The sequence below is a fragment of the Acanthisitta chloris genome, unplaced genomic scaffold (genome assembly GCF_000695815.1).
Source record: "Acanthisitta chloris isolate BGI_N310 unplaced genomic scaffold, ASM69581v1 scaffold18715, whole genome shotgun sequence".
Lineage (NCBI taxonomy): Eukaryota > Metazoa > Chordata > Aves > Passeriformes > Acanthisittidae > Acanthisitta > Acanthisitta chloris.
In genome coordinates, this window is record NW_008675557.1 from 7122 (window position 1) to 31809 (window position 24688).

Genomic DNA, 24688 nt, shown 5'->3' on the forward strand with positions numbered 1-24688 from the left:
TGTTTGCTTTGTGTGTGTGTGTGTGAAAATTTGCTGAAATAGAAAGTTGCTGGAAGTTGTCAACTGCAACTAAATTTGCATTTTTGTGATACATTTTGCAACGTTGTCACCTCATGAAAACAAATAAGCAAATTTTTTTCTTGTATGTAAATTGAATGGAATAAAAAGTTTAACAAAATGCCTTAAAGATAAAGGAATAAATAACTTTTTGCAAGTATTTATTTCTAGTGATTGTCAAGTTGTCTCATAATACACCTTTACATATGTGTGGGTTTTGGCCCAGAGTAGCCTTCAGTCTACAGCTATTTAATAGATAAACGTTGAAAAAAATGTGTATCATTGATTTTTAACATTACATATTGTTATTTTAGGATAAAAGATCTTGCAGATGCTCTAGACGAAGGAGGCTGTGATCTTGAAACTGTGAGAAACATAATTCAAGGAAGGCAATTGCCTGCTGATCTGAGGGCCAAAGTCTGGAAGGTAAGTATAAGCTCAAATCAGGAAGCAGGAAGTGTTTGAAGTTGTGTTTGATTTGAGATGAATGACCTGACATCTCTACAGAAGAAATGTAGGACTGGAATTTTCATATGCATGTATGTTGATTCTGTTTTGGAATGTTCTGCTTTATTTTGTGAAATTATTGAGTTCAATAATTGGGAAACTTCAAAACGACACTAAAATGTTTTGAGGGTTTTCTATTTTTATTTTCAGATTACACTTAATGTTGTAGGAAAGGGGGACAGCCTAGCATTCTGGGATGGCTCTTTAGACCTACCTGAACAGAGTATAATTCATAAGGATTGCCAAGAGCTAATTGGTAAGTTCACATTTAGATCACCTGTGTGAAAACTTCTGTATTTTCAGTCCTCTTAAGAATTTGTTATTTGAATTAAATAACCTCAATGATGTTTACATTTTGGAGGAAGTTTTGAGGAGGAAGATGAGAGAGCAGAGAAAAATCAGTAAGAAATTGGAAGAAAGCAGTAATATCTTACCTGAGCTCTGACTCTGGGATGGGTGAAATCATGGAATTTTAAAGAATTCGCTTGTAAATGATAGTTTGCATGGTCAGAAAGCTTCATGAGTTAAAAAACTACAATTCTTTTCCGAGCTCCATCCTTTACAGCAGACATTCTTTCTATAGTGCCCTTCAGGTTTCTAATTGTGTAATGACTGGTTCTTAATCTGAAAAGTTAATGTAGCGCCAAAATGCATATGACATTTAAGAGAAGAAATATTTTAAACATTTTGGACCTCAAAGACTATTTTCAAGAAAGATATTTTTAATAGTACTTTCAGCAAAAATGAAGGGTTGTGTTTGTGAAAGCAACATGCTGCCAAGGCGTGGGAAATAATACTCCAGTGTGTCTGTAAGGAGCTGCCACAGGATCTGTTTGGCAGCTCATCACAAGATGGTCAAATCCCTGACACCATGCAACAGCATTAAATCTTCAGATGAGATTTGAATTTTATATTCTATTTTATTTTCCTGAGCGGTAGAGGAAAGGAAACGCCAAATATCGACTGGCCTTGATAGGGAAGTATTAAAGACTTCTGTAGTAAAAAAAAATATTAACAGTCATAAGACTCATGGGCTTCTTGTAATTGAGGGGGAAAGATGTTTGCTAGAAGTTTAATACCCCTGCATGAATGTAGTGTGTACATATCTCTTTCCCCCATCCTGGACATTAAAAAATGTGATTTATAAGTTACAGTTTTAAGTCTATAAGCCTAGCTGATCTCAGAGTTCTGATTGGGATGAATTTGCACGTCAGTGGGTGTTTGAGGAATTGAAGGTATGCATTGTGGGTTGAGCTATGTTGAAACTCAAATGAATTGGTTGTAGAGTTGAGCATAAGTTGCTGAGCACAACAAATAGGAATAGAAGAGGGGTATTCTGTGCATTAGAAGGGATCTACCTCTGTTTCATAGAGATCCTGGAAAACCCAAACTTCTTTCGTCTGGTTGTTGCAATATTTAAATGGCTGATCCTGGTTATAAAATCACTTGTATTTTGATACATTTTTTAATGCCTTTCTGTAAGCATTTGATCCAAGCTGCGAGTTTTTGTCTGGTTTTGTTGTTTTTTCCCCCGAGCAGTCCCTATTTGTTCAATTGTTCTATGAAATAATCTCATTCAATTTCTTTGAAAAGCATTAATACAGTTTATTATTGCTGTGCCTCTTGCAGACCAGTTGTCGGTACCCGAAGAGGAGAAGTCAGTATTAATTTTGGATATTGAGTCTGTTATTACTTTTTATTGTAAATCTCGCAATGTTAAATACAGTTCTTGCCTCAGCTGGATACATCTACTCAAACCTCTGGTGCACCTCCGTTTGCCCCGCAGTGATTTGTACAACTGCTTTTATGCTATCATGAATAAATTCATTCCAAGGTAAGACTCTTCCTTTTGCCTCTGTACTGTTTTTATTGGCATTAAAAGTATTTTCTGTAGGGATGTGCATGTTCTTTTGGCTAGAACATGAACATCACTGATTGTAGCAAAGTTGTCAGATTGCTTCACATGATAATGACTTGAACTATCTTTCAGTGCCTGTTGGTTTGAAATCCAGGAGGTGATTGAGTTGGTGTAAGATGTAGACAGTCAGCATGTGACTGATGTGGACTCAATGTGCCTTTTAAAGAACAACTGTCATTTAATGCAATATCAAAAATACTTGTTTATGAACTAATTCACATAGGTTATGTGCAAGAGTTTTTTTTCTTTCCTTTCCTAGCATTTTTGGTATAATCAGTAATTAATAAGCACTAAGAAGTCTCAAAAATCTCTTTCAAAATAGTTGATATTTTCCTTATACTGTACTGAGCTGGGCCTGAAATGATTTTTTTAAGTTGCTAGATACTTTTAGTTTTTAATACAAAATATTAAATTTGAGGTTTTCATGCTGTTATGTAGGTGCTCTCACTAAAAGAAGTATTTGTGTTGGAATAGCAGCATGACGCTCCAGCGAGGCTATAGTATCTTCTCATTGTGAAATAATGTATGGATGGTCTGTAATTAAAGATCTTAATTTGCTCCCTGGAGAGGAGATTCCAACCCAACTGCTGGACGTGTGCTCATAATATGAAAAGTGCATGTTTGGTGTTGTGGCAGGAAGCATTTTTTGTGTCCTGTCACTTGACTCAGCTTTGTGTTCATTTCTGATTTAAAATACTGTTGGGGTCTGGGAGTAGTTTGGGCATTCTGGTCATGGAACTCCTGTACTCATGTAGAAGGCTTTCAGAGTATCTAGTGTTTGAGCTTCTCTGTAGGCATCTGGGTGACTAAACTCTTTCCTCTTTTATGAGTGAAAAACACAGGCAATTTATAGCATACCTGCAAATCTCTGCTTGGGTCAGTTTGGTGTCCATTTGACATTTGACTGCTGGGCCATCATTACTATTTGATACAAGTTGTGTTTTTAACTTCTTACTCTTTATAAGTCATGCACCTTATTTGCATTTTCTCATCTTTTGAAACTACCTTGAAATATTTATTGGGAATTTAAACAAACAAAATATTGAAATATTTATGGTTTTTTAATTATATAGTTAGACTTATTTTAAACTCTGTTGCTCTGTTAAGAACATTGGTATTGTGCTTGCCTTGTTTTGATATTTAAATCTGTTTTAAATATTTATGTCCTATATAATCTGTCAACTATGGGCAGAATTTCTTTCTGCTGCCTTGTTAATATAGTGGGGGTTTCAGTGTTTGTGGGAGGTTTTTTGTTAGTTTGGTTTTGTTGGTTTTTTTTTTTAACTCTTGAAACAATTTGGCTTCATGATCAATCCCTGTGAATTAATAGAACAGTGTATAGGAAATTGCATAGTCACAGATAATAAAGAATTGCTGCAGTAGGTCTGAAAACTGCAACATTACACAGGCAGTATTTTAGGATTATTTTCACTGCTACTTTTCAGGGATTGTTTTCTGAAGGGAAGACCATTTCATCTATTCAGACTACTGCTTCAGTACCATGAGCCTGAACTCTGCTCCTTTCTTGATACAAAGAAGATGACTCCAGACTCATATGCACTCAACTGGGTAATAAAGTGAAAGTAGGGGAACATAATGAACAATAAATTTCTGTTGAAATTTAAGTACGTGTTGCCAATCTGTGGAAGAGTAGTACAAGTGATTAGAACTGCATATATTGAAATAATTTGCATCTTTTAATATAGCGTGGGCTTCTTGTCTCCAGTTGTTTAGTATAAGGTATTAGGTCTTGTTAAGATCGCATTTTTATTGTATTGCATGTTAATTGAGCCACTGATGTTAGGAACTCCTTGGAAAAAGTAAGAATGAGAGCAGCTGACACACTCAACACGAAGCCCTGATGTTAGTTTTGATAGTGGGCAGCTGTATGCTTGTAGATAGGAATAAACATCAGTCTAATAGGTCTTTTAGAGTCAAAATACTAATTGTTTTAAAAACCTCCATGCTAATAGATGTATTTATGTCTTTTAGAATTTAGGCACATACATTCCACAACACTTAAAGCATTAGTCATTTCCTCTTCAAAGTTGCCTCAAGTTGGGGGTAGTTACAAGGATGCTTACCTCAATTTTTCTTTCAAGTTTGTGAAGCAGGACTGCAGTGTAAAGCAGCAAAATTCTCATATTTCAATGCTACTTACCATATGTAGTACAAAATCATGATCCTGTGCTTGCACAGGCAGTCTGTAAATTAATAAAGAAAACTTGATGGCCCATGAGCTCTTCTAGGCTCTTCTTTGATACACGTTGGTTTTGTAAATTTTTTTTCACCTCTGTGTACTTTCAGTTAAAGTAGACTGAAATGAATTATTCAGCTGTGAGGTCTGTATTTGTTGGGGTTTTTTTAAGGCTGCTGCCAGCTTTAGTATAAAAGTGTGGCCAGGCAGAATTTTCCCATTGTCAAAATCTGCCTTTTGCCAGTCATCAGCCTTCAAAAGAAGTATCAGGTCTGTTTTTTCACTACTCAATCTCTCTTTTTTTAAATAGATTTTTCCTTCGTAAATACAAAGTTCTTTAAAGTTGTTTATTAAAATTGCAGTGCTTAATTAGGAAAAAATTTTCCCTCTGAAAGGTGGTAGGGGAGTGTTAGTGTAGCTGCCAGTCCTCAATGCCATGCTTTCTGGTGTATGATTTTAGGAAAAAAATCTTAAGCCTCATTTTGTGTTGTGAGGTTAGAGTAAAATCCCTTGTTTCACGTGTCATAAAAAATGCTAGTCTATATAGAGGTGCTATTAATACATAGAAAGATGTAAGGAATATACAGAGACCTGTCCTTGCCTTGCTGTTCACTGACATCTTAAGTAGCATTAGAGTCAGAATTGGATAGATCTTCTTATTTTTGCTATAACACTATACCAGGAGGTGCTGAAATATTCCATGATAGTGTTTAAAAACAGATAGTGAGCTTTCAGGTCTGTAGCTGTTCATACAGAATTTGTGTGCATCAGCGAGTTCAGTAAGACCACAGTGAAGTCAGCTGATATGCATCTGAGTTGGCTGTCCCTGAAAGTATTATCTGACATGTATGGAAAGAGGTTTCTACCTTTTATCCACACTGAACTTTGCATATCAGACAGGATAAGGCAAAGAGTTTCTTAAATGGTAATGAAAATTTTCTGTTGCTTGCAAATGTTTAATTACACCGTCATAAAGCATCATAATATAATATTAAGTAAGTGATGTTGTCAAACTAATGTGCAACCATGTTCAATTAGCTCAATTCTTCTGTGAAAAATAAAAATAATTATGCTTGTAGGATCCTTTCAGTCCTAATTGCTATGCTGTTTGAGTAAATATATTCTCTTATGATTGTCTTGTTGGTGTAATTGGTATTTAGCAGTGGCTGTGAGCTAAGCAGTATTCCAGCTTGATTGTGTTATCTATGGTTGAATTTGCAAGGCTGACAGTGTACAGCCAACTTCATGTTCACACTAGGCATATTTATTCACAGATAATCTGTAGTACTGTGCACTGTTTCCATAAAACCTGGTATTGGGGGTAGAACCATCCTTCAATACATGGTGCAGATGTATGCTTTAACATATTTTTGTTGGTTTTATTTTATTTTAGATATGTTGTATCTCTGTTAAAAAATGTGATCCTGATAAGATGGTTCCTGATTATTGCTTTTTCTCACATTGATTGTTTTTCAAATGTTTAGCTTGGAAGCCTCTTTTCATATTACTGTTCAGCTGAAGTCACTCAGGCAATATGGGATGGATATCTACAACAAGCAGATCCATTCTTTATTTATTTCTTAATGCTGATCATCCTTGTCAATGCAAAGTGAGTGCACAGTTAATTCTTTGGGACATTCTTTGCTGACACTATTTTAATCCAGTTTTGTTTCATTCTGGTTTTACTGACTTAATCTATGCCTGTGACTTTATTGTTTTTCAGAGATGTTATCCTAGCACAAGAATCAGATAAAGAAGAAATGATAAGTAAGTACTTCTCTTACACAACTGCTAGTGAAATATTTACCATGTACTATAAACCTCATATATTACTATTTTTAGTTGCTAAATAGCTGAATTATTTATTTCCATCTGATTTTTTTTCATTAATGAATCCCCTTGCCCACTAATTCCTTTCTTACTGTTCTTTTGCTGCGTGACATTTCCCCTGTCCTTACCATTCTTTCCTTGTGTTGCCTTTTAGTATTCCCACACTTAATTTTAGTACTTTGTTTCAATACTTCAAACTGTATTAATCACCATGTTTCTAAGCCCAAAGCAGCAGCTTTCAAATCCTTCTTTAAATCTACTGGAGTTGTTGCATTTTCTGGATTGTTATCTTCATATGCATTTATTTGAGCTTAAGTCATTTTTCTTGTCTTGCCCTCTTCTGGCTTTATAAAAAACACACTAAATTTCTTGTGAGCATATTTCACTTGCTTTTGTTTTGGTTTTTTTACATACATGTAACACAATATAATTAATAATCTCCTAGTAGTTAAAAATGAGTGCTTGGAATTTTGTGTCTTTGTCATATACTGCAGAACTACACCCTTGTATCATCCTGTACAGTGCTACTGATTAGGTACGCAGAATAGAGGATTCTTTTGGTCACACCTCTTTGGAAGAAGTAGCTGACTTAAAATTACAACTGAAATCCAAAACTATACAGAAATAGGTGTGTGGTTAAAAATAATTTGCATAGAAGGTTTGAACTTCTAGCAAAAAGCATAAATTTCCTATGGATAAGGAGTATTTCCTGTATCTTCTCTTTCCATCTGAAGAGTGGATCAATATTCATGTTTAATCAATAAATTATTGTATGATTTGAAAAGATGTATGTTGCTTCATTTCTGTCTGAAATAATGTTGTGCTTATGTTGTTTGTCTGTCTCAGAATTCTTAGAAACATCACCAGCCAATCTGGATTTAGAGGATATAGAAGATCTCTTCTCTTTGGCACAATATTACTGTAGCAAAACTCCAGCTTCCTTCAGGAAGGTAATAACAGTAATTTTGAAATTCTTTTCCTTTTGGTGAGTGTTTAAGCTCCTGATGACAATGACTTTGAATATTTCATTGCAAATTTTTTTCAACTTTTTTTGCTGTCATTACTCTGGTGGTATTTACTGTTAGGATCTTTGAAAGATAAGAAGGTTAAGTGAAATATGTTAGAAGCTTCCCTGCAATATTCTCACTTCATGACCTTGTTTTGCCAACCACGTTCTTGCAAGAATTGATGAAGCAAAACTGCCATATTGACCCACTGGCATTGTAGTAGACTGCAGAGCAGTCCTAGCTGTATTTGCAATAGCAAAGAGGAAAAAGTTGCTTACTAGAGATGAAGCTGTTATCACCTGCACTGTTTTTGCAGCTCTTTTTTACTCAAGATATCTGACTTCAGTGAATGAATGAAATAGAAATAATTGATAGTCATTGCCTTTGGCTTGTATATGCTTTCTCTGATGTGTGTAGACAGGTACGTTAGATTTTGGTGGGAGGAGAAAAAACAAACAACCAAAAAACCAAATACCAGAGGCACTGCGTCGAGTTGGCATGGTCAAAGTCGTGAACAAGCATGTTTGAAATGGAATTTCAGACCTTGCCATGGTTTTCAGAAAGAATTTCAGTTGATCAAAAATTTGGTTACTATGTGGACGGGATACGCATTGTTGGGCTTTGTTTGTGGCTTAGTGGATATAGTTTTATTTTAAGCTTTCACATGTAAAGACAATGGCTTCAGTTAACTTTTTTTTTTTCCATTGCCATATTAGGACAACCACAGTCTTTTTGGCAGCAGCTTGCTGGGCCTCAAAGATGATGACACAGACTTGAGCCAGGCTCTCTGTCTCGCAGTTTCTGTGTCTGAGATTCTTCAAGCAAATCAACAACAAGGAGTCAGTATACTGAATCAACCTTCCCCCCTCAAATTTTGTAGCAAAGGAAAATAATAGCTTACTACTGACAAATATTTTTAAATGCTCACAGCACAAATGCGTATTTGCTGTTTCAGGAAAAATACTTTGTCTTGAAGTTGTCTCCCTTTTAAAGGATGTGCTGACTTCAGTGCCTTTGTGCTGCAGCAACTGGAGCTATAGGGCAAGGGAGCTTGCTACAGCTGGTTTGAATCTGAGGAGTGTGAGCTTAAAGTAATAGCTCACTAATTTGAATTCCTTTCCAAATGTAACTATTGTAGAGGAACATTTATTTGAGAAGAATGCCATTATGGAATCTCTGCCTTCTGCCAAGGAAGCATTTAAATAAACAAAAAAATTGATTAAAGCTATTTCAGTAGAAGTTAATTGCAGACATAGTTAGATGCAGGGACTTCACTTTGACTATTTAAGACCAGTATATGGATCATAATGTAGTTAGATTACAGTCTTTCTTGCTGACTATTGAATTTTTGTAGCAGTTTCCAGGACCAAGTTCTGTCATGCATAGTTCGGTTGATTTTTTCCCTAGTCCAAATGAAAGTTAAGCTTCTGTTTATATCCTATTAAGTCAGCAGGTTATAAAGCTATCCTTATGTGCTGTGCTGGTTAGTAGTGGAGTGTTGGACTGTCTTGTTGATGTGTGCCTTCATACCCACTATGTTGCCTCTCAGCAGAGGTGAAATATTTACACTGTGTGTATTGCACTTGTGTGACCTGTTCTTATGCACAAGCCAATGTATTAATGGGAAGCCACTATTAGAATACTGTTGGTCATCTGGTGACTGTAGAAGCTCAGATTAATCAAATGAAAAAAGATTTTTCAATAGCTGTTAGCCCCTATGAGCAGTTTCTGTAGTACTGGAATTAGTATTAAAATGTAATTGAATTATGTCAATAATTTGAAAATTTTGTAACAGGCCCAATCCTTCTCTTTCAGGAAGGAGTGAGGTTCTTTGTAGTGGATTGTCGTCCTGCAGAGCAATACAATGCTGGGCATTTATCAACTGCATTTCATTTAGACTCGGATTTGGTTTGTATACTTCTTGTTTCTTTACTGAGATTTGATTCCTAAGTGAGATAGAAGGAGAGAGAAATGTCACAAAAAATGCAATATCCTTAGTTTAGGCTCTAGTTGTTGGACTCGAAGTTGGACTTCATGACCTTTGAGGTCTTTTCCAACACAGTGGATTCTATGATGGTATGACTGCAGTGTTTATCTGTGTGATGAGGTTTCAAAGGTTAATTTCTCTAAAGGAGATGGTAGGTGGCAGCATTTTAATGAGAAGTTCAGTCCTTATTGACATTAGAATTTGGGATTTCAGACTCCTTGTTCTTTGGTTAGGGCTGGAAACCCATACAGACTAAAGACTAGACATTGCTTGAAGGAGGAAATCTCTTTTTAGCATCGTAATTTCCAATGAAAGGTGTCATCAATTTTTATTTTTTCTCTTGTCTTTTTTTGCCTCAGCCATTCTTACTACAGTCTGCTTGTAAGGAACATGTATCTTCTAAAAGATTTGGTTGCTTCTTTAAAATTTTTGCAGTACAATATGTGAGAGGCAGTGCATTAAGGTTGGGACTGAGGTGTACTGTGGGCTAATAACTTCAATAAAGATTTTACTTTACTTTCCATTTGATTGTGATTTCCTAACTGAACATTCAGTCATATTTTTCTGTCCTATTTTCCCCAAATCAATTCCACTTCAGCCATCTAGTAGTGTATTCTTCACTTCTAGATTAACCCTCAAGTATTTTACTTCAAGCAGTCTACGGAAACTGCATGGAATGGTTTGTATGTATATACCCCATAAAACACTTTCATACCTTACTTAGAAGTTCAGTGCTACATCTAATATCTTTACCTCTCTAATTAAAATGATGCATTATTCAGTATTACATGCACAAATATAATTATATAGGAGAGAAAAGGAGACTGAGGGGAGACTGTAGTGCTCTCTATAACTATCTGAAAGGAGGTTGTAGCAAGATGGATGTCAGTCTCTTCTCCTGAGTAACAAACAATATGACAAGAGGAAGTGGCTTCAGGTTGCACCAGAGGAAGTATAGGTTGGATTACGAAAAATTATAGGAATTATAGGAAAAATTTCTTCACTGCAGGGGTTGTCAACTCTGGAATAACCTGCCCAGTGAAGTGGTTGAGTCACCATACCTGGACATGATGCTTGGTTTAGTGGTGGGGAGTTGGCAGTGTTAGGTATGTGGTTGGATTTGATGATAAGGGTTTTTTGCAACCTAAATGGTTCTGTGATACAGTGTGGGTTTTAACCTAGATCAAAAATTATTTAGGAAAAAAACTTTCCTTCTGCTATGTGGATGTTCTCCTGCTAGCCTTAACGGAACATCATGTTCAGTAAAGCATTATAAATTATTAAGTAGTGCAAAACCGTAGTAATGTGTGAAAAAGAAGTCTGTGAAGACAACTCTTAAATTGGATGTGATTAGTTCATATGTATTTTAATTACATATTGGATTTAACATCTGCAGTATGTGTCAGTTGGTATAGTTAGGGTCCTTCATGAACCATGGTGGATGAATGTCACCAGATTCATCTCTGGTTTTAAGTTTAATGCTAGCAAAATATTACAGAGAATAATCTTTGTGATGAAAAGCCATTAATGCAGTTTAAGTGCTTCTATGTACCAAGTACACACAACTAACTGTAAGGGGGAACAATAGGGAAAGCGATTTGGAATCCATCTCATTTATAGATAGTCTTAGAGGAAGTAGTGAGATTTAGCACCTGTGTAGTAAAGCAGCAGCACTTGGCTCTAGGAAAAAACCCAGCTCAAATTCAGCTTGCCTTAGTGATGGCTAGGTTGTGTGCTTGGGACTTTGTACTTCATCATCACTGCAAAGACTAGATCATGAGAATCCCTCCTCTTCTCCTCATCCCCAGTACAGTTACAGGTCAAAGTTTTGTTATTAATATAAATAAGCACCCTCGCCACAAACACAGGTCAAAATTTCTTCTGTATTGAGAAAGTCCTTGTTTTTCTGTCTCATGCAGCAGCTTGTTTTTGCATACATAACAGGCCTTCAGGAGATCACAGCCTTAACTTTTTGAGAGTACAAAGAATCACGGATATCTGCTTGTACTCTCAGTTGTACTTTTTTTCTCCCAAATCTTGATAAGTAAATAGGAGGAAGTTTAGTGAGGAGATAACAAGAGAAGGACTTTACTGACACTTAGGAATTGTAGGTATTTTGAAGGGTTTCAAATCTGTAAAGTTTGAACATGTTGTGCTCAAGCATGTGTAAATATGGGAAGCAACCCCACTGCTATATTACCAAATTAATGCAACATAAAAGTTGCAAAGACTTGTTCCACTATTATTTGATGCCTGCAAAAATACACTAACAAATGTGAACTGCATTTTTTTCCTGGGGAGAGCGAGGTGGAGTGAGGAAGAAAAGGACCATTCTCAGTGTTCTTACTTAGCATGAGCTCTTGATCAGGTGGTCTTGTGTGCGTGTGTGACTTGTATAGTCCTTATATATTGCCTTGTTTTGTGTTCAAGAAGTTCTCCAAGTTTGTCTCTTTTCACAGCTTGTGTTACAGTATGTTGGTGTCAAACAGCACTTCTTGTTTGTTTGTTCCACAGATGCTTCAAAACCCATCAGAATTTGCACAGTCTGTAAAATCCCTATTAGAAGCACAAAAACAGTCTATTGAGTCTGGCTCCATAGCTGGTGGGGAACACCTCTGCTTCATGGGAAGTGGCAGGGAAGAAGAAGATATGTATATGAACATGGTGTTAGCACATTTCTTACAGGTACAGTTAAATTGCTGTTGATTTTAATAACTGAAATAAAGTGTGTCTGCATGACATTGATACTAAATGGCAAAACATTTTCCCCTTAAAAACTATTTTTTACGTTACTCAAGTTGACAGTTTTTATTTAATTAACCCATATTTCATTACTATACTTGCAGAAACTCGTTCCACAGATTTTTGCTTAAACCAAAATTGTCTTTTTTGTTGCAGAAAAATAAGGAATATGTAAGCATTGCCAAAGGAGGATTTATGGGTAAGCTTATTGATAATGAACTTTGGCTTGAGAAAACTTGGTATGTTAACAATGTTGATATTTCTGTTAGGGTTTTGCTAAAAATCATCTAAATATATAGCAAATAGGGTCTCATTTGTCAAGTTTGTTTTGTGTAAGTAAACACTGAGCATTTAAACATTGGTGGTTAACTGTTAGGGCTTCCCCAAATTTCTGAATGGTGAAAAATTAATACAGGAAGTGGGGAAATTCCCTCTTCCTTCTAACTTATGATGCTTGATGTTTTAGCCTCTGTAGGCTGCAGATTTGTATGAAGATACGACTTCATAATTAGTGTTAATTGCTGTTATGTTTTCTTAAATGAGTAATTCATAATTATGCACATTACGTTGCTGGAAATAATCAGGCTCTACACCAGTGGAGAGATCTGTGCTACAATATGAGTATAGAGGCATTACTGATCAATATGTGCAGGGTCATAACAGCTGTCTTCAAGATCAAAGCAGTGATTTATTTTTAGTTGCTGCTTGGTTTTTTCTGTTTCCTTTACTAAAATAATGTCTCTATACTACTGAAAGAAAATCCAGGGATTATTAGAGTGGAATCTGAATTTATCCGTTTTATTGAATCATACGTAGAGATAATTGTTACCAATTAGTCTTGGATAAACAGTATTTTCATCCACAGACTAAGTCCAATGTAGTTCTGAATGTTTTTTTTAATGGCCTTTTAACAGCCCTCCAGCAGCACTTAGCAGATATCAATGTGGAAGGACCAGAAAATGGGTATGGCCATTGGATTGCTAGTACCTCAGGCTCAAGAAATAGCATCACCTCTGTTGATGTAAGTGAATTTTAAGCACAAGTGGTTTAGTGGGATGGGAGCCCCTGGTGTACTGAATTTTTTTTCTTCATGTTCTTCATTCTGTCCTGTAAAATGCATTACTGCAAGTCATGACTGTTTCAGTTGTGTGTTTAATTTTAAACAGTGTTCACTGTCTAGTTGCAAGTGACCTAAATACTTTTATCCTCTCGAGGATAAAAGGAAGAGCTTGTAGAGAATACCTTGCTGTAGTCATTCTCCAGCAGGATACATATAACAGACATCTCTTTCCTGGCTCTTACTCACTCTGGGAATAAATTACTATAAATTGGGATGTTATGTGTAGAATTTGGCTTTTAATTTGGATGCAGTATATCATTAATAGAATTCCTTCCTCTAGATTTTCATAGCAGAATGCTCACTAATATGATTTGTCAAGCTGGCTTTGTTGGATCATCTTCACCTCAGACACATCATTGCTGTTAATTGATAGAACTCTAAAAAAATACTTAATTCTGTGATTAATGTTCTGCTGAGTATCAAAAAGTAGATTTCTATTCTGTAGTCTGTTTCCTTTCTTAACAAACTAGAGACGAAATAACATTATTTTATATGATTAATCCTGAGAGGAGTTACTTTTACAGGGTGATTCTTCTAATGGTTCAGCTGATGGAAAAGGAGTGAAGTCCCTGGTGAATAAAATGACAGTTGCTTTGAAGACTAAATCTGTGAATGTGAAAGAAAAAGTTATTAGTTTTATTGAAAACACATCTACTCCAGTGGACAGGTGCGTCATTTATATCTCACTGTGACTTAGCCATGAATGACTTCCCATTTCAGGTGGCTATTTTGTAGGTGTGAAAACTGAACTAATTAGGAAAATGAAGTTGTCTTCCAGTTTCAGTTCTTAGATTTTCTGCCCCCAACATCCTCATGATTTTAAGTAAGCTTACTATTCTGCCTTAGTATAGCAAGGCACTCGGGAGCAGCTTTTTCTCTTGAATGTTTGTCTGGAATTTGTCACTCCATGGTTAGTTTGACTTCTTATAATGTGTCAGGTTTGTATTCAGTCTAAAACTCGAGTGGTTTCCCTTTTATTTCAGTTCCTCCCTGTCCTGACTCTCATGGAACGGGTTAATGACAGTAGGATTCTCAACAGGCTTTTTTGGTTGGTTGGTTTTGTTCTGTTTTGGTTTTTTTTACTGCTGCATCTTGTCAAATTGACATTAACTTTTTTGAAGATCTTGATTTTTCAAGTCCAGATGTAAAGCTGCAAACCCAGAATCCACCATTGTTCCTTTCTTGTATCTTCAAGTACAGCTGGGAATGAGAATGTGCAAACATATTAAAAGACACTTTGATGACGCTTTTGGAAGTCATCATTCCAAATCCTTATCTTAACTAGATAAAAGAATAACAGCTTTCGTCTGTCAAAGTTTAGTTGAATAGCCTGTTTTAGTTCTTTAAACTCCAGCCTTTGGAGTTGTATGTTGCCAAGAGATTGGTATTGAAGAATCTCAGAGACCTAGTATTTGTTCGATAGCAGCATTTAAAATACATGCCAAATGAACAGTAGTTTTTAATAGTCTTGTAGATAATCAAAAGGTACAGATTGCTCCTTCTTTTTGTCTTGGAGAATTTTTTTTAGAGTAGTAGTATTACTATTATTTCACATTTAGAGGCGAAAAATTCTTAGATAGTACTATCTTTTCTTGTGTGAAGATTTAAACTGAAAGAGAGCAGATTTACATTAGACATTAGGAAGAAATTCTTTACTGTGAGGGTGATGAGGCACTGGAACAGGTTGCCCAGAGTGGCTGTGGATGGCTCATCCCTGGCAATGTGCAAAGCCAGGCTGGATGGGGCTTGTTGAGCAAGATGGTCTAGTGGGAGGTGTCCCTGCCCATGGCAGGGGGTTGGAACTAGATGATCTCAAAAGTCCCTTCCAACCCAAGGCATTCTGTGCATTCAAGTAAGGCTTATGTATAAGCCATACATAGCATGAAAAATACATCTTCAGTAGACTTTTTTACAAATACTTCTCTACCTCATGTCTAGCTGTCATGAAGCATTGCTTTTGTTTATGAGCATCCTCCTTGAAGAAGATACATTGCCAATATAGAGAATTTCAACTATTTAACTAGATTTTTCCTTTACATTTTTTGTTTAATTCTTTTGTTCTGTCCTCTGCCCCAATGTACTATAGAATACCTTTCAATATTTCCTGGCCAGACAGAGCAAACCTGGAGCGGTAAGCTTGATAATTAAGCAGTCTGACTAAAACCACCTTTTCTGTATTTAGCATGGCATCACAGTATTTGTAAGCATTGGTTACACTGACAAGATTGCTTGCATTTTATTATATTAATTTGCTTGTTTGAATATATTAAAGCTATTGCTGTTTAAAAGTACTGGTCAAGAGACTAAAGGAAGAAAAAATGTATTGGCAGTGCTGCTTTCTTCTCTTAGTTTCTGCATTGTTATTTCTGTTCCTTACTATTGGTTTTTATGGAATTTTTTTTTTTTACTTGTCATTTCCTATATACATTTTATTAGTGACTTGTACTTGTAGAAGACACCAGGAGCAATTACTGAACAAACTATGGCTTCAGGTTTTAACAAGAGAGACTACAAGTATGCAGCATAAACTGTTGGTAAAGCATCATCAGAGCTTGGATATGACAGGGAAACCATATGGAAATTCTGTCTGGAAATCTGAAATTTTTATGTTCTTATCACATGGTGATAGAACATGCTGATAGAAACAGACATGCTCATTACTGGGAAAAGAGAAATGCTCAGTTGATAAGTAAACATGCCTTGCAACTCTCCCACATCTTGTTCAAATAACTGCTGCATTTCATAGAAATTTGGAGGCCATTCACATCTGTCTCGTGTATTGCCTTATAATTATTCTGAAAATAAAAGTCGTGAATTGAGGTTATATAAAATTACTTGTGATAAATGAAGAGTAGCTCATGCATAATCACTTTGGAACTTTGGTTATACTTCAGGAACTCTGTAGCTTTTGACCTTCATACACTGAAATACATGTAGATTGATGCTGGATTAATTGTGGAAGATTTTAAGTGCTGTTTGGGTTTTGAGTGATTTTTGGACCAATTTTTCTTTTAAGTAGTTGTACATAAATTGAGATGGGATTCACCCATAACCATCACAGAATGGTATCATGTGAACAAAGCCAATAGTGATGTTAACCAGTATTTTTTTTAAAAAAAGGTGGCACTAATAGCACATAATATATTTTGTTAATTTAGAAACTCTAAGGCTCATGGGGATTTTATGCCACATCTTGTTGATCAGTTTTTAGAATATGCTGACTGAGAAAGTATTGAAATTCCAGGTTAAATACTTGGTGATTCATCAATAACTGAAAGACACTTCAGTCTGTATTTGTAACCAAGAAGTGTTGATATATTACGATTATACTTTGATTATTTTGTTTACTCTGTTCACTCATATTGCTTATCTTCTTTCATTGGGAAGATGCAGTAATAAATTGCCTCACACTAAGGATCACTAGACTATTTTCATGAAATTGTAGCTCTTAAAAACCTAGAATGGCATTTTTTCCTCATGCACTCTATTAGATCCACTTCGTATTTATCACCAGTGTTTTTCATTTGGCAGGTTTGCCAGCTTTGGACATTGCATTCAATTTTTAACAGTGTAATGATGGTCTTCCATGTAAACAGATTAAAGGAAATCCATTTCTAATTTAAGATGTTACCAGATTTTTATAAAGTAGCTTTTTACTTTCTCTTGTCTTGACTAACTTCAATTTATAAACACCAGTGAGACCTTCTCTTAGATGATCTCTGCCTAATTCAATTTGACCCTATTTAAATGTGCTGCTTCTTATTCAATTGGTTGTGTATTACTAAAGCATATTTACAAAAGCCTCTGTATAGACGCACTGCCCTCTTGAATTGTCAGTGTCATTGATGCTTATTGTCTTAAACACTAATGAGCATGTTTTTGTATGTCTGGTTTTTGTTTCATTGTAGACTGCATTTCTGAGTTGGTTTTTTTTTTTCTATTCAACTTCTCCTTATTTTGTCATTAGTAAGTTTTACCCATAGAAAATGTAGTTTTCTAACTTCAAATTCTACTTTTAGTTGTGCATAATACTAGCATTTATTTATCTGTTACTAAAGATTACCTCTCTGACTTAGATTGACAATAGCATGTAAACTGGTGCTTGTGAATATGCTTGTAACAGGCACCAAGGCTTGTAGTTGATAGGAGACAGAAATGCACATTATGAGGAAGGAGGTTATTGAAATGGGGGCACAGGACAAGTGTGTTTTGGTTTTGTTTCGCTTTTTTTTTTTTTTTTTTTTTTTTTTTTACTACTATGTGTTGCCAGTTTTAAAGGCTAATCATAAACTGTTTAATTTTTTCAGTGATTGCCTGTTTGGTGGCTTTCTGAACCTTTTAGGTTTTTTCATATTTTTCAGATATTCTCAGCAGTTGAGGGCAAGAGCTTTTAACAATTCAGCTGTGACCATGTAATCACAGCAATCTGAGCTGGAGCTTTAAAAGACCTCAGAATTTATGTGTTGCCAGTTTTAAAGGCTAATCATAAACTGTTTAATTTTTTCAGTGATTGCCTGTTTGGTGGCTTTCTGAACCTTTTAGGTTTTTTCATATTTTTCAGATATTCTCAGCAGTTGAGGGCAAGAGCTTTTAACAATTCAGCTGTGACCATGTAATCACAGCAATCTGAGCTGGAGCTTTAAAAGACCTCAGAATTTGCAACTGTGTGTGTGTGTCATTTAGTATGATCTGTAGAAACAATTTAAATGTGGTTTTTCAGGTCCCAGTGATGCTGGGATTTTAGCAGTATGAGTTGCTTGACCAAATATTTCAGGATTTCACTCATGCTGGAGAAGGTAATGGACAGAAACTCAGAGTTTATGCTCCAGTGGATGGTTTATAATAATCCCACTTTGAAGTTCTTAAGGTATTTTGTTATCTTTTGAGGAATTAACCAGAAAAAATAATTTCCAGACATGTGAATAGTTTGTTTTGGTTTTTTCCCTTCATCCAAATTGGGCATCCTTGTGAGGCTGCCCTGACTGTCCAAGTATATTTTGGTTTCATGCTAGAAGCTTCATAGCATGTTGTCAGTTTTCAGGTGTCTAATGCATTTTGTCATTTGAGAAGGTGAGCCGAAGTTCTTTTTAAAACAGAATAGTATTTCTGTTCACTTGCTTTGTTACACCAGTCAGCCTTGCAAAGTAACAGAAGTTTGTGCTTTCACTAACCAAATTGCTTGATGGGTCACTCATCTTCCTTGCAGGCAGCTTCATGAAATTCTCTTGTCCTTCTCTGTTGCACAGTTGTGTTTACATTTTGCTAATATGTTATTGTAGAACTCATACCATCCATTTGAAAGTTACTTTTCTTCTCCCATCCCATGTTGTCTCCTGCCCTTTTCATTGCCAACAGACATGTCAGCAGCAGTGACAGAGTAGGAAAACCCTACCGTGGTGTGAAACCAGTATTCAGCATCGGGGATGAAGAAGAATACGATACTGGTACAGTAGAAGATTTTCCTCTTACTTAGATTAGTTTGTTTAGACAAAATTATTGAGTTGGGCTAAATCATAAGTGTGTATTTTTACATCTTTGTCAAACAACATGACAGTTTTCTAACTGTTATCATTGATTGTCTTTGTCATGGTGATGCCCAGGACCCACAAAGAAAGAAACACTCTCTTAAAGTACATAGTAGCAGACTCAATAAAAAAGATTTTGTGGAAGGGACCAAACAGCCAACAGGAAAAAAATGGAAATAGATGGGTTTAGTGGCTATTTTGTCTTCACTTGTTATTTCTGGAGTAGAGATGCAATTTTGTACGCTGCTTCTGTACATGTAAACTGGCAGTTGTACCTCTGTTACTCACAACTGTGAGCAAAATGTAAAGGACTAGTTTGGCTGATATGTCTCAGTTTGAATCTCTAGTATCAGAAAAAAAATCTGAATTTCTGATATACAGTTGGAGATAGACTTAAGATGGCTAATGTGTGCACACCTCTCCAGTGTTTTGGACTTTGCTTTTCAGCATTGAATCTATAAATAACTTGATTCATCTCCTGACATGCATGCAGGATGCTGTAGGAAAAAAGAAGCAGTTTTTATTGATACTTTTTATCCAACTGAAAAATTACGGGCAAAAGTAGAACACCACACCCTTCACAAGGGTTGATTTAAGGGTTTTTGGGACCCTAATGCTAACATTAGAATGGTGCAGACCTACTGCTGTCCTAGTTTTGTTCTGGTAGTTTTAGCCCATTCCCAGTTATCATCATCTCACAAGTAACTGTGGCAGAAAAGCACACTCAACTTCCATGGGAGAAAGAGGTAACTAATATAAGAACCTTTGACATGCAAAAGAAGTAACTTAGGACAAGTAATGAAAGTGAGTCGTAGGATTTGGAGTTATTTAAACAACATTGATGACAAACTGTTGATCATAGCTCTAAAAATTGTGAAGCAGCAAAATGAAATTATCGGGCAGAAGCTTTAACACTAACAGAATACTTCTCCAAATTCCATGTAATTAAGTTTGCACAGTTCTTTGAGCATCCATAATAGTGTTTGGCAAAGTCTGCATGGTTTCAGAAAACCAGCTCCTCAAAGGCAGATTGTCTAGAACATGTTTTGAGTAATGATTGTTTCCTAAGTTCTGTTTATATTTGCTGTTAGACTTAGTAAATAAGCAGAATCCCTGCAATGATTTGAATTAGCAAAGCCAACACATGAGGTGAAATATATATTGGTTTCATACAGAAGAATGCAGAAAGTGAGCCTGTTTCTGTATAATTCGTTTTATGAAGTTTTAGTGGTTTGGAGGCTTTTTTGTAGTGAATAATTGCAATCAGCTCTAATAATTGCAGCCTGCTCTGGGTGGCTCTGCTTGAGCAAGGAGGCTGGACCAGATTACCTCCAGAGATTCCTTCTATCCTCAGCCATTCTGTGCTTCTGTGAAATGAGGATGGATTTTTGTTCCATTTCTTTCCATTTATCATGTGTTTTTTCAATGAAAACGTTTTCAAAAGTGTGGCTGTAATTCTGAATTGCTTTGAAATAAGTAGTTTAACAACGTATAGGAAACTGGCTTTGAAAAAGGCACTTTTGAGGTGTCCTCCAAAGCGATTTCTGGCAGTATTTCCTTTAGATTTAATACAGTTCACTGTTTTAGATAACTAGATTGCTAATCAAATTCTTCTAATGTAGCACTGGAATTACTAGATAAACATAATCACCACTTTTAGATATAGAAACAGTATTTTGTAACTAAGTGATAACACTTGCAGGAGTTTGGGTGTTTCACAGAGGTCTGTGCTTAAAATTTTGGTTTTGAGTATGTTCGCAAATGCTCTTAGACGAGGTCAACCTGAAAACAATTTTTGCTAATGATCCAAGGTTATTCAAGGTAGTAAGGACAGACTGAATCTTTTGCTAGTCTGAATGACTGGGCAATAAAACAGCACATGGAATTCAGTATGAATTAAGGTACTGGCAAGAAAGACATCAAAAAAAACCCCCAAACAACAGTTCTAGTTTCAGTTACAAATCGGTAGACTGATTTGGCTGTGTCCAGGTGCAGTAGAGAAACAGTTAGAGAAGTAAATCAAATGCTTAGAAACCTGTGGTTCATCCAAACATTGACTATTGTGTCCTCTACCCTCTATGTCAGAAACAATGTTGGAACAGGAGAAGGTTCAGAGAGGGGTAAGAAGGGTGTCAGTAGATGTGAAATGAATTTCACAGCAGGCATAACTGAATATTAGAAATTTTGTTATGTGAAATAGGTACCTTAAGGGAGGAAAAGTGGTCCACAAGGATAATGCCTGGCCTTGAAAGGGGTCAACAGATGCTTATTTCTTCTTGTACAAGAAGCCAAAAGCCAAAGAGGAGACTTTCCTGGACTGTAGTTGGTTTGGTTTTGGTACTCATTGCCCAAAGATATTTGTGTTGTAGATGCAAAAAGTTTACCTTGCCTCAGGGAAAGTCTGGACGAGTCCATGTAAAAGAAATCTTTGAAACTTTACTGAATGGGCAAATAAGACCAGCTTAAGACATCCCCTGAGCTAAAAACAGCTGTTCTGAGAGAGAATTAAAAGTCCCAGATTGCCTACATTTTTCTTTCTTTCCTCTGAATAATTGTTTATGGCTAGGAGGTGGACCTTCATTTGAACTTTTCAAGTGAATTGAAAAGTTGTCTGATGATGTGTGAAAACACTGTCTCTTTTTCTGGTTTTTTTTGAAGTTTTTTTTTAAATTTTTTTCTTCTTCAAATCAGATGAAATCGATAGCTCCTCAATGTCGGACGATGATCGAAAAGAGGTGGTCAACATCCAAACATGGATCAATAAACCTGATGTGAAGTACAGCTTCCCATGTAATGAAGTAAAAGAAAACGGACATATGTTTCCCAGGTACTGAAAGTAGTCCTGAGTTTAATGAAAATATCTGTCTTGATACACTTTTTTTAAAAAAACTAATTGGCCAATTAAGTTTTTCATTACCTTAAACCAAGAAATGAAAGTGAAAAAGAACATAGAACAAAATTATACTGCTATATTTATGTTCTTATATTTGTGTGTTATAGAGTGGTACTTACTATAACACCTAGTGTGAAGTTCTGCTTAGCAAAACAAGACAGTAAGAAAAATATTCTCAGTATACACAAGCTTATTTTCAAGACCAGGTAGATCCAAGTACCTGTGGCTCCATTTTTTCCTATCTACTTGTCTTTTGTGCCTTTTACTTCTTACCCATCGTTCCCCTAAGATGCTGATCCTGCAAGAGCAGAGCATGATGCTTGCTGTATTTTGACTTCCCAAAGAATACATACACTGTTTAATATGGATAACAGAAAATTATTATGTGGTTTCTCTTGCATCATGGTCTGTTCTTGTCTTTTAGTATTATTTTTGCATTAGATTTATTTTCTGTGGTGTATGATTAGTAGTCTAATAGTATGATTTCTCAAGCTGAATTGAAGCTTAACTAGTGTTCCCACCACTAGTTGAACATGCATTCCTCCCATGAAGAAGGCAAAAGTAAGTCTTGAACTGAGCTGGCAGGTCAGGAAGTCAATGCTAGTGCTTGTACAGGGATCAACAGTCATGGATACTCCATTGATAGTTGGAGGGATGTCGTTGGGGAGTGCTTGAAGAATGAAAGAGAAGCTGGAGGCACTTTCCATGCTCTGTGTGTGGCCACATTACTGGTGGTTGTGATCTTTGTTGATAGAACTCATGGCTGCTGTGTTGAGGTGATCATGTTAACTCTTACTCTGCTTTTGTATACTGTTGAAGGTGCCATGCTTGTTTTTAAAAGTGACTGTGATACAGTACTCAAAGAAAATCTGAAGTATTTTGTAAACCTTTGTAAATTAGAAATTATGAAAGTATTATAACTATTTCTTAGATTTGGAACTGATTTATCTAGCTCTCTCTGTGTACCTCATTTGTAGAATTTAGGTTTCTAAACAGCTGATATTTAGTTAATTAGTAAATTTAATTTGCATTTTTCTTTTCCTTCTAGTCATCTCCTAGTAACAGCAACACATATGTACTGTTTGAGAGAGATTCCTTCACGAAAGGGACTGGCTTACATACAGTCTCGACAGGCACTCAACTCCGTAGTCAAAATCACATCCAAGAAGAAACACCCAGAACTGATCACCTTTAAATATGGAAATAGCAATACTTCAGGCATAGAAATTTTGGCAGTTGAAAGGTAAGCCATCTCAGTAGCAGAGACATAAGTAGTAATGATATCTGGAACTCTGTCAACTGGAAATCAGGGGCATGTTGTCATTCCCAAAATTGAGTTCAAAAGTAATAGTTATTATTTGGGAATAGATAATTTGGACGTGAACTAGGAAAAAGATCTGCCAGCAGAATGAGGAGTGTTTACAAGACACAGAGGAGAGGAACTGCAACAGCAGTTGATGGGGATGGGATCTGTGCAAGTGTTTTCTGTCTGTAATATGTCCTAAATGAAAACAAGTTGGACAGCAATCTGCAGCTAAGGATTTGTGAAGAGTGGGATTTAAGAGAGTGGTCGTTCTTCTGTGGTATCATCTTTTTAGACATCTGACACTTCCTGTGCATTGTACAAGGAGTCCAGAAGCCTAACCTGAAAACTCTGAACCCCTGAAACCTCATTCCTGAAAGTTAGGTGTTGCCATGCTCAGCACTTGCATGCTTAAGAGGGAGGAGGGGGTCACATGGATGGGCATATCAGGCTTTTCTCCACTGGTGTTGCCTGCTGTTTCTTGACACTGTTTTAACAAGGTTCCTGACATCAGTTCGACATTTTCTTATCTTCCTTGGAGAGAACTGTACAGTGGGTGCTCTGTTTTCATAAGAGGTGGGAGATGAGTTTCTGCCTAATAGGGAAGTTGTTCTATGTCGGTTGGCTGCTTAGTTTGGTAGTAGGTCAGACAAAGGTAAAGTAAAATGCTGGAGAGAACTTTGCTGGTTTTTGAATTACTTCATCACCACCCTGTTGACTGGAGCAAATTGATCTAGAGCTGTCTATAGGAATTTAAACCAAAACCAAGCAAGGACTGCTATGCTTCAGTCAGGCAGTGCTGTCTGTAGAGACCTTGAATTAATGAAGAACTTTTCCAGTCCAAGAAGACCTGTGAAGTACTCCTCAACTCCTAAGGTCACAGACAGGAAGTGTTTCATAGTATATCAGGAATTAAATGTTACTTTCTCAGTATTTTTTCATTTTAATATATTCCTCTCTTCCTTTCCTCCTAGCCAGATGAGAAATCAAAATAATTATGGAATTGATACTCAAAGCATTTCTAGTGAATTAATGATGGCTTTTTCTAATCTTTTTTTAAGGTATTTGATTCCAAATGCAGGTGATGCTACCAAAGCCATAAAACAACAGATCATGAAAGTACTGGATGCCTTGGAGAGTTAATAATTAAAGACTTTGTAGAGACCAGTTTATAAAGAAGAAGCAACCAAGATACTGTATATGGACACGAGCTGACTGTTTCCCAACTGAATACTAACTTAGGAGAATTTTTATGTTTCCTGATGGGAGTGCCTGAGTAGCAGGCTTAAGATAGGGTAAATTATTATCAATTTCTGAACAGGATTTTTAATTTTTTTATTATAATTTTTTGGTTTTGAAGAATGTTTATTATAAAGGTCAGTTTGTTGCATTTTATTGCAGCCTTAATGGGAGTGATCTGCATCTTGGCAAGAGCAGCAGGTGTAGCCGGGTTCACATTCAGTGTGCTACAGGAAGGAAGCACTGTGAGATGCAGAGAAGCAGTTGAAAACAAAATGGTTTTTAAGTTACTGCCCCTTCCTTGAAAGTAAAATGTCTGCATTGCCTACAGTCTGTAAATTTGATGTTGCCTACTGGGTAGGC

At 36.1% G+C, this 24688-nt stretch overlaps 1 protein-coding gene across 1 annotated transcript; it reads left to right on the top strand.

The window, feature by feature from the left end:
• Positions 1-371: 371 nt before the first annotated feature.
• Positions 372-24478, top strand: TBC1D23 (TBC1 domain family, member 23; the record flags this gene model as incomplete). The annotated part of the gene is made up of 17 exons (XM_009075814.1): positions 372-483; positions 715-820; positions 2194-2398; positions 3928-4051; positions 6164-6288; positions 6403-6446; positions 7356-7459; positions 8233-8355; positions 9332-9424; positions 12018-12188; positions 12402-12444; positions 13160-13266; positions 13890-14032; positions 18721-18809; positions 21582-21717; positions 22832-23026; positions 24148-24478. Coding segments are annotated over 17 exons (2002 nt in total), but the record flags the coding sequence as incomplete, so codon positions are not given.
• Positions 24479-24688: the final 210 nt, after the last annotated feature.